The sequence below is a fragment of the Bemisia tabaci genome, unplaced genomic scaffold (assembly GCF_918797505.1).
Source record: "Bemisia tabaci unplaced genomic scaffold, PGI_BMITA_v3".
Classification (NCBI taxonomy): domain Eukaryota; kingdom Metazoa; phylum Arthropoda; class Insecta; order Hemiptera; family Aleyrodidae; genus Bemisia; species Bemisia tabaci.
The window spans coordinates 96,103-107,143 of record NW_027311757.1 but is presented as its reverse complement, the minus strand read 5'-3'; the positions used below and the strand labels follow the sequence as shown (position 1 = coordinate 107,143).

General features: G+C 39.0%; 1 protein-coding gene across 1 annotated transcript; it reads left to right on the top strand.

The window, feature by feature from the left end:
- The first annotated feature begins 7,334 nt into the window (after nucleotides 1-7,334).
- Nucleotides 7,335-10,119, top strand: LOC140225865 (uncharacterized). Its single transcript, XM_072305843.1, has one exon. It carries the CDS (start codon nucleotides 7,338-7,340, stop codon nucleotides 9,234-9,236), a length of 1,899 nt encoding a protein of 632 aa, XP_072161944.1. The 5' UTR covers nucleotides 7,335-7,337; the 3' UTR covers nucleotides 9,237-10,119.
- Nucleotides 10,120-11,041: the final 922 nt, after the last annotated feature.

Genomic DNA, 11,041 nt, shown 5'->3' with positions numbered 1-11,041 from the left:
GGGTTGCCACAGTCCGGAAAAACCGAGAAATGTCAGGGAATTTTAAAAAGTCAGGGAAACCCGGGAAATGTCAGAGAAAATGACGAAAATGTCAAAAATGTCGGGGAGATTTGTTAAATCTCCTTTATTTTCTTTCCCAAATGGGTTTGAGGTCTCGAAACTACAAAGTTTGCCGAAAAACTATTTTCAATTATGTCTTCTTAACAAAAATGTGTCAGGGAAATCAGGGAAATATCAAGGGATTTCATTTTCCAAATTCTGTGGTAGCCCTGTGGCTCCCTATCTCAAATGTTCAAATCGGCACCATTTTGGATTGGAGCATCAGATCGACTTTGGGTTAGAGTTAGAATGTTCCTTTTTTTAAAATTAACTTTTGGATCACGTGCAACTACCCACCTCTGCTACTTTACTTCTTCAAATGAGAGGCTTCCCAAACTATATAAAGGAAATTTGAAGAGCCTGTTTTTTTTTTTTTTTTTTTTTTTTTTTTGAAACGAACTCTGGTTATGAGCCTTTAAAATATGAGGGTTTTTTGGCGACCGTTTTGGTCGAGTCAATTAAATTAAATACGACGACAAATATTTCATTTTGTCAGATAACCCACCCTTCCAGACCTTCACCTGAAAAAATAGTAGTACTCATATGATAACAGATGGAAAATAACTGAAAAAAAATTGAGCGTTAATTAATTTATCAATGAAAATTATTGAAAAATAAAAAAAATGAAAATGAAAACGCATGTAATCATATTCCACGTACTAAATCATACAAAAAAATTAATCCAGATCAACTTACTTTCTGTATATACAGAATTATGCCAATAAATTGATCCGGATCAACTTAAATTTGGTATATAAAAATTTATACAAAAAAATTGATCCGGATCAACTTAATATTTGTATATACAAAATTATACAAAGAAATTGATCCGGATCAACTTATTGCTTTGTATATAAGCGGATCAATTTGTCAATGTGAAAATAACTGGATCAACTTATGTATGGAAATGTTGGTGGATCAACTTGTTCGTGTAAAAAATTTCGGATCAACTAATGCGGTATATCTGAGTTTATATATATATATATATATATATATATATATATAGTTTCAGACCACCCGTACCAGGCCTTTTTCTCGGTTGTTTTAGGTCGTACGAAGTCGAGGACCGCGGGGTTGAATAGGGAATTGACCCCAAGGAATCCGAATTTCGTGGTCCCGGAACCCCCCCCCCCCCATCGCCCCTTGGGGGGTAAAGGGGGGGTCACGATGCTAAAAGTCACGGTTTCCGACCGAATTGCGGATAGATCGCATCAGAATTGAAAAGCACGGAAAATTTCACGTGAAATTGACCCCTAAAAATCCAAAATCGGACCAACCAAGGCCCAAAAATGACTCCCTTAAGAGGGGGACAGTACCCCCCTCCATATAATTTCTCTTTGGTCTCAAAATTGACGTAGATTCTCCAGAAAAAGACAGTTTCCCAGGTAATCGACCTCGAGAAATCCAAATTTCATGGTCCCGGAGCTCCTCTAGCTCCCCTTGGGGGGTAAACGGGGGGGCCCAATTTTAAAAATCGGGGCTCCTTTCCGAATCGCAAATTGATTGCATCTTAATTAAGGAGCAGAACACATTTACATCTTAATTGACTCCTAAGAGTCCTAAAAGACCCCCTGAACGGCAGAAAGTAACTCCCTGAGGAGGGGGGCTTCGCCCCCGCCAAAAATTTCTCAAGATTCCTCTTTGGTCGCAAAATTGACGTTGATTCTCCAGAAAAAGACGGTTTCCCATGTAATCGACCCCGAGGACTCTAAATTTCATGCTCCCGAGCTCCTCGGGGTCGATTATATGGGAAACCGTCTTTTTCTGGAGAATCGACGTCAATTTTGCGACCAAAGAGGAATCTTGAGAAATTTTTGGCGGGGGCGAAGCCCCCCTCCTCAGGGGGTTACTTTCTGCCGTTCAGGGGGTCTATTAGAACTCTCAGGAGTCACTTTAGATGAAAATGTGTTCTGCTCCTCAATTTGGATGCAATCAATTTGCGATTCGGAAAGGAGCCCCGATTTTTAAAATTGGGCCCCCCCCGTTTACCCCCCAAGGGGAGCTAGAGGAGCTTCGGGACCATGAAATTTGGATTTCTCGAGGTCGATTACCTGGGAAACTGTCTTTTTCTGGAGAATCTACGGCAATTTTGAGATCAAAGAGAAATTATATGGAGGGGGGTACTGTCCCCCTCTTTAGGGGGTCATTTTTGGGCCTTGGATGGTCCGATTTTGGATTTTTAGGGGTCAATTCCACGTGAAATTTTCCGTGCTTTTCAATTCTGATGCGATCCATCCGCAATTCGGTCGGAAACCGTGACTTTTAGCATCGTGACCCCCCCTTTATCCCCAAGGGGAGGTTGGGGGGTTTCGGGACCACGAAATTCGGATTCCTTGGGGTCAATTCCCTATTCAACCCCGCGGTCTGGTTGGCCTGGGTACGGGTGGTCTGAAACACCCTGTATATAATATATAAAACCGGCATGCATATTCGTAATCTACGACCCATGATCAATGCTCATTACATGGTCTTTGGTCCAGGTCTGACATCACGGGAGAACGCAATAGTGTATTTCCTTCATAAAATACACTAAAATTATATAACAGAGGTGAAGTGCCCGATTTTGACGTCCCAGCCGAAAAATATGTAAGCAGAGATCAAGATCAGCAAAAAGGAAGTATTTCTCAGCTGGAGAGTCGATTTTGGGAGTTTCCCTTCCGAAGTGAGTGGATATTGAGACATTGATGCACTTTTTCTGTAATTCAGTCGCGAATTCGGTACGGTTGCACAATTTACATGTAATTAGAAAACTTCATGTTTGCCCTTAAAACGGTGTTGTTGTATTTTGTAATTCTATAATAATGACGGGTACATCAATTTTTGGAAGGAAAGTAGTGAATGAATCATGAATCAAATAAAACAAAATAAACTTATTGAAATGAAGAAAAATAATCAAATGCAATGAAATAAAATAAAATAAATAAGAAATAAATAGATAAATAAATATATCGATAAACAAACAAACAAAAAAAAGCAAGTGAACAAACAAACAAACAAACAAACAAACAAACAAACAAACGAACGAACGAACGAACGAACGAACGATCGATCGAACGAACGAACATACATACATACATACATACATACACACAGTCTTGTGCGAACAATAGTTGTGGGGCCACTGGATTTGTGTGTTGTTGTAAAACTAACCTAACCTAACCTAACATAACCTAAACTAACCTAACCTAACCTAACTTAACCTAACCTAACCTAACCTAACCTAACGATATTTTGGCCGAAACAGCCTAATTTCTTCTAACCTAATTTAACCTAATTAACCTAACCTAACCTAACCTAACCTAACCTAACCTTACCTAACCTAACCTAATCTGACCTATCGGGCTTTTTTTTTGGCCGATAAATGCCATTTTCTGTCACGATTTTGGTTATGGGGCCACGGAAAATGACCCCACAAGGATAGGGAGTCCCCACAAGGTGGGATAGAAGCGTGTGTACGGACTCCATAACCATTGATCGTACAATCCCACACCTACATATATACATACATACATACATACATACATACATACATACATACATACATACATACATACATACATACATACATACATACATACAGTTGGAGAGATCGGTCCGACCGCGCGCGCGCGATTGTGCTCCGGCGAATTTTCGTTTTTTCGAGTCGATTTGGCGCGAAAGTTTGAATGAAAGTTGTATCGGTTTGTGCAGTTTTTCGTGCCCTATCCAAAGAATCCTTTTGGATCCTTGTGTGACCTAGTACTGGTCCATTGTCCCCCTTTGTTTTTTTGCGAAATCGTCATTTCTTTCCCTAAAATAGAATGTGATCACAAAACTATAATCGCGAGTGAAATTGTGCTGTGTTTCCATGGATACCGTCGCAGCGGAGAATCCATAGGTGACGCTTCCAGTCGTGTCTACTCTCCTCTCCCTCCTCTTCACGATGAAACGGGGCAGGAAACAGAAACGCTCTTCGAAAATGGACTGCTCTTCAGACGAATCAACCTCTTCAAAAATTATTAAACAGCTGACTCCCCCCTCCTCCCAATCGCTCCCCACTGATCCTCATCCTACGGTTGTCTCCAAGATGCCCCAGGACGACATCAATCAATCCATCGCTTAGCCTATTACTCCTACTATGCAGTCCGTGGTTACTGATAAGACCATGCCCCCCTCTCCTGCCGCTCCATCTACTTCCTATTCTACCGCGTTTAAGAATGCACAGAACTCGAACTCAATGACAACGATTGCAGGTGATCAACTTTCTAAGAAACATGCTATCATAATTCCTGCTAACCAAAGCCTCACATTAACTGATTATCTGAATGAAATTTCAAAGGTTATTCCTCCGTCAGATATTCTTTATGCCTCCAAAATTTCTAATAATCGAATATGCATCTATTTATCATCTGAAAAGTTGGTTGATAATGCTTGCAACTCAAGATTTATCAACACTGCTGTCGGCCCCCTTCCCATCAGGCGACTCATTAATCCTGCTTTTCGTCTGGTCCTATCAAATGTAATGCCTAACATGACCAACAAAAAATTAATTGAAGCTGTTTCCCAATTTGTAAAAGTTGTCTCACCCATGCAACTCATATCGGCTGGACTGAAAGACCCTAAATTTCAACATATTAAGTCCTTTCGTCGTGAAACCTTCATTCTTAAGGACGTCAACTCTCATGCCCTCCCTCCATCCCTCTTAATCCCTCATGATGGAGAAGAAGTCCGAATCTTCTTATCAGTAGAGGACCCACGATGTTTTCATTGCAATTACCTAACCAATCACAAAACTGCTGAATGTGCGAAAAAATTATCGTCTTCAACTAAAAATGGAACTCCTTCAAACGTCGGATCTCTTGCTGATAGACTCCAAAAGCATCAAAGGGCTTCTGAACAGCTCGTGCAGGAAGAGACATCAGCAGGGAAACACATGGATGTTGAGACTGAAAATTTAGATACTGAACTTAGGGACACCCTCAGTACAAATATAAAACTCTCAGAGATGATTCCAGAGACAAATCCTACTTCCTCTGTGCATAACCCTTCACAAAACACTAAGGTAAATTCTTCCTCTCACGCCTCTCCCCCAAATGTCAAACCTCAAGATGAAACAACGTCAAAGAACCCAATCACCTATCCTCTCAAACCACCCTCCTCAAATAAACAAAAACTTCTGGACGAAGAAAATAAACTCCTCTACACTGCCATTAAAAATGTACTGCAAGACAATTCAGAGGTCAAATTTACTTCATCAGATTTGAAGAAAATTTTTGCTGAAACTAAAAATTCTAAAAATCCCTTAGAAATTGTTTCAGTATACACCGATGATTTCGAAAAACTTCGTGATGTGTTAATTACAATAAAATCTGAGAAATTAAATCGAAATTTAAAGGGAAGGATCTCGCGCCTCATTGAGGCTATTGAGATGAACTTAGATTTTCCCGAAGAAAGCCAGCTAGAGATTGCTGATGATGAGATGCTTTCTGATTTTTCCTCCAACTGTGCCTCTCCTCCCCCTAAAAGTTAAACATTATGGCCCTTTTGCAATGGAATGCAGATGGGTATTATGCCCATACTGCTGAATTAAACCTCCTTATAAATCAAATCCATCCATCTGTCATCGCACTTCAGGAAACCAAATTTAAGCCCTCCCATAAACCATCAATCAAAAATTATGTGTTATTCAAAAAGGATTATATAGAAGGCCTATCAGCTTGCGGCGGTGTTGCTCTTTTTGCCAAAAATTCCCACTCTCCACGACAAATTCCAGTCCAGTCTAATCACCAGGTAGTTGCTATTCAGTTAACCATAAGTAACATGAATATTTCTATTTGCAACATATACTGCCAAAAAATAACTGAAGACGAACTCGTCTCAATTAAAACACAGCTTCCATCTCCATTCATTATTTGTGGGGATTTTAATGCTCATAATCCCATTTGGGGAGGAAATAAATTAGACACTAATGGTAGAGCTTGTGAAAATTTTATTTTCAATAATCAACTGGCGCTCTTAAATTCTCAAATTCCTACTTTTTTTTCTTACTCCTCCAAAACATTTAGTAGCATTGATCTAACGATATGCTCCCTTGATCTTTTGCCCAAATTACAATGGTTTGTCCACGGAGATTTATGTTCCAGTGATCACTTTCCAATTATCACTACCTTCTTAAATCCTAAGCAATCAGTTCCAAATGACCCATTTACAAAATGGAAATTAGATCAAGCTGACTGGTCTAAATTTCGTTCAATATGCAGTTCTGTGACTGAACTCCCTGAGAATCCAGATGAAAAACTTTTGAAATTCAAAGAGATAATTTTTCATGCTGCAACGCTTTCTATCCCCCATTTCAAAGCGGGGAAAAATAAAAGAATCTTAGTTCCTTGGTGGAACAATGATTGCCAACTTGTAATTTCTCAAAGAAATAAGCTTTTCAGATTATTTAAACGTGAGCCTACTGATGAAAATTGGATTAACTTCAAAAAAAGTCGAGCAATTGCCAAAAGAACAATCAGAGAAGCTAAACGCAAATCATGGTTTAAATTTGTATCTCAACTCACATCCAACACTCCTGTCTCAGAGGTATGGAAAAACATTCGTAAAATTGCAGGAAATCATCAATCTTTAGATTTTCCGAACATTATACATGATCGGAAAATTTTTTCGGATTCCAAAGACATTGCTGATATTATTGCCTTGAATTTCCAAAAAAATTCAAGCAATGAAAATTACTCCAAACGCTTCTTAGATTTTAAGTCTAGGGAAGAAACTTCCGTTCCAGATTTTACCTCTCAAACTAATTCTGAACTATATAATAAACTTTTCTCCTTTAAAGAACTGAAACAAGTTATTGCAAAACTTAAAAAATCGGCTCCGGGTCCAGATCAAGTACATAATTTGATGATTAAAAATCTTCCTGATAATATGATGCACTTCCTTCTAGATATGTTTAACTCATATTGGACGTCTCAATATTTCCCAGAAGAATGGCATATGGCTACAGTCATTCCTATACCAAAAGATAGCACTAACAGATTGGATGCTTCAAAACTTCGACCAATCTCACTGACTTCTACTCTGTGCAAAAGCTATGAGCAACTTGTGGCTAAACGTCTCACTTGGTTTATTGAAAAACATTCTCTCCTCTCTAATATTCAAAGCGGTGCTCGAAAAAGCGCTCAACTTTAGACAACCTGATTCGATTACAGTCACAAATTCTGAAAGGTTTTTCCAAAAAAGCATACACTGTCGCCCTCATGTTTGACATTCAAAAAGCATACGACACTACATGGAAGCATAAAGTTTTGAAAACTTTACATAAATGGGGCCTACGTGGTAATTTACCTTTTTTCATTCAAAATTTCCTGCGTGATCGGAAATTTCAAGTCAAAGTCAATTCTGTTCTCTCAAAACCTACCTCTCAAGAAAATGGGGTCCCTCAAGGCAGTGTCTTGAGTGTGCTGCTTTTTCTTATAGCTATCAATGATATAACTCAATGCCTACCGCAGAATGTACACAAATCTCTATTCGTGGACGACTTTTGCATCTATTTCACAACTAAAAATGTCAAGTATGCCAAACTTCTCCTCCAAAAGGTTATTCAAAACCTAGAAGATTGGTCGGAGAAATCAGGGTTCACCTTCTCCCCAATCAAAAGTAAGGGTATCATCTTTTCTAAGAAACACAAAATCCCTCGTATTTCTCTGCGTATGGGAGGGACAAAACTTGAATTCGTCGAATCAATTCGCTTCCTTGGTTTAATTTTTGACAGAAAATTAACATGGAAAGAACATATATTGGCACTTGAATCCAAATGCAAACAAAGAATGAATATTATGAAATATTTAGCTCACACTTCGTGGGGAGCTGATAAACCAACGTTGCTTAAAATTTACAGATCGTTTATACGATCAAAACTTGATTATGGTTCTATTCTTTATGGCTCCGCAAATCGCTCTTTACTTAAAAAGTTAGACAGTATTCATAACTCTTGCATCAGACTAGCTACTGGTGCCTATCGGACAAGTCCTGTCGTTAGTATTGAAGTTGAAGCACAAGAGCCCTCACTTCAACACAGAAGATATCAATTACTGGCAGGCTATGTCACTAAACTAGTGAGCCATCCAAGTAATCCTGCTATTGAAGATTGCTTTGAGGCGAGGGCTGAGATCCCATTCTATGATACCTTCTTTTCTAAGTTCAATTTTTCTGACGTTATTCCAGCTGCAAATCTCAATTTTCCTCCCTGGACCCCTCCTAATATTGAAATTCACCTCAACTCCTGCTCTTTATCAAAGTCCGATACATCCCATGCCGAATTACGAAGTAACTTTTTCTCGACATTGGAAAATTATCAAGACTATAAACAAATTTACACCGATGGATCCAAACTGGAAAACAGCCAAACAGGATGTGCTTTTATCACACAAAATGAGTCTAGATCCTTCAAGCTGTCTCCCATTGCCTCAATTTTTACTGCCGAAGCCTTTGCTATACACCAAGCATTAAATTTTCTTCAAGAGACAGAAGATAAAAAAGCCATTATATGCTCTGACTCACTGAGTGTTCTGTCTGCCCTCCAAACTGTCCCTGGTTCCAATCCACTCATTATCCAAATCCAAAATTCCCTACATCATCTTCTCTCCCTGAATTTCTCAATTGCATTCTGCTGGTGCCCGGGACATGTAGGCGTTGCTGGAAACACGGAAGCCGATACTCTGGCGAGAGAAGCCGCTTCATCTGCTGGCCCCTTCCTCCCCCTAACTGTCATAGCCGAGGACCTCAACAAGTACATCAAAAAAGAAATCGTCAAAAATTGGCAACAAGAGTGGACAGTGTATTGCCAACACAGAAATCCTCCAATGTCCGTATTCCCTCAACTTTCTGGTCTACCACGAGCAGATCAAGTAAAATTAACCCGGCTGTGCATTGGGCACACGTCTTTCACCCACCAATACATCATCAAGAAAGTCCAACCCCCGACCTGCATCTCTTGTAATGTCCCTCTCTCAGTTAAACATGTTTTAATAACTTGCCCCACATATCAACAATTAAGATCCAAAATTTTCCCTCCACTTTCTGACCTCCATACCATCCTTTCAAAGTATTTTCATGAAATCCCTCCCTTTTTTAAACGAATTAATCTCCAAATTTAATGTATTCTTTCCTTGTCCATCTCCAAATTTAATGCATTCTTTCCTTGTCCTAAATTTTAATTTTCTACTACCCTTTTTGTGACTCCTACTTCTTAAATATTTAAATTATGCTTTTTTGACGATCTCTCCTCATCTACGGTGTTAATGGCTTCAATGTTAAAGCACCAAATAAATGTATTTACCAACCAACCATACATACAGTTAATTAGTTAATTTTATTTAACGACGATCAGCATCTAGGGCTACTTACGTCGGGGACTAGGCAATTTTAAATTTTTAAATTTAGTTTCTTGAAGAGTTTTAAAATTTCTGTTACTACCATTGGACTATCTGAACACAAAGAGTGCATATTAAGAGGGAGGGAACTTCGAATTTTGATACGTGTGGCAACGGGAAATTTTGAAATTTCTGTGGAAGTTTGAGGAATGGAGACGGCAGCAGCGTGTAGCATTTGATCAGAGAGATGAGAGAGCATATCTTGAGGGCTTTGATTATTCTCAGGGTTTACATTAATCGAATTCTTGAACAATTCCCAATCAGCTTTATTTACCACCCATTTTTTCTTCTTGGTTCTAGGTGTCTCAGGACCTGTTTTTATGAAAATGGGAAAATGATCTGATGAACATAAATCATCATGAACCCTCCATGTTATTGTGGGGGCAACATTAAGAGAGCAGAGAGAGAGATCAATGGCAGAGAAAGAGCCTGTGGCAGAGGAGAGGTGGGTGGGCGAGCCATCATTAAGTAAAAATGTGTACATACATACATACATACATACATACATACATACATACATACATACATACATACATACATACATACATACATACATACATACATACATACATACATACATACATACATACATACATACATACATACATACATAATACATACATACATACATACATACATACATACATACATACATACATACATACATACATACATACATACATACATACATACATACATACATACATACATACATACATACATACATACATACATACATACATACATACATACATACATACATACATACATACATACATACATACATACATACATACATACATACATACATACATACATACATACATACATACATACATACATACATACATACATACAACAACAAACAAACAAACAAACAAACAAACAAACAAAACAGACAAACAAACAAACAAACAAACAAACAAACAAACAAACAAACAAACAAACAAATGAACAAACAAACAGAAAATAAACAAAATACTTAATATAAAAAAACAACCGAGAAGCCGGAGGTCCGCCAACCTAATCTTAAAACTGCGGGACGCGCGGGGACGGAGGGACGGGACTGAAGATCCCCAGACTCCCACAGGGGCACAGTGGATCCCCTGTTCACTCCCCATGGAGCACAGGGGATACCTACCCTGTCCACTCCCATGGGAATTTTTAGCAGGGCATTGGGTAGAATCACAGTATAGAACACAAATCGTTTGATCATACATGCGCCATAAATGAAATTTACAAATCAATGGTCAGGATCTATGAAAGTAAATAATCAGCCTGCGTGCGTGATATAAAAGCCACCGACAGATCACGGGCCGTATGGGGATCCACGGAGGATGACAGTGGTGGAAATGGCTGTAAGGATGATGAAAATCCACAAAAGGAGTCGGTCCATTACCAACGCCACCTGTTTCCACTCAAGCTCCGTCTGCTCTCGTCGCTCCTGGTCTAACAATCGAAGCTCATTTTGTTCTACCGTGACGTTTACCCGTTGCAACATCCGCATGAATTGCGTCTCGAAACTACCT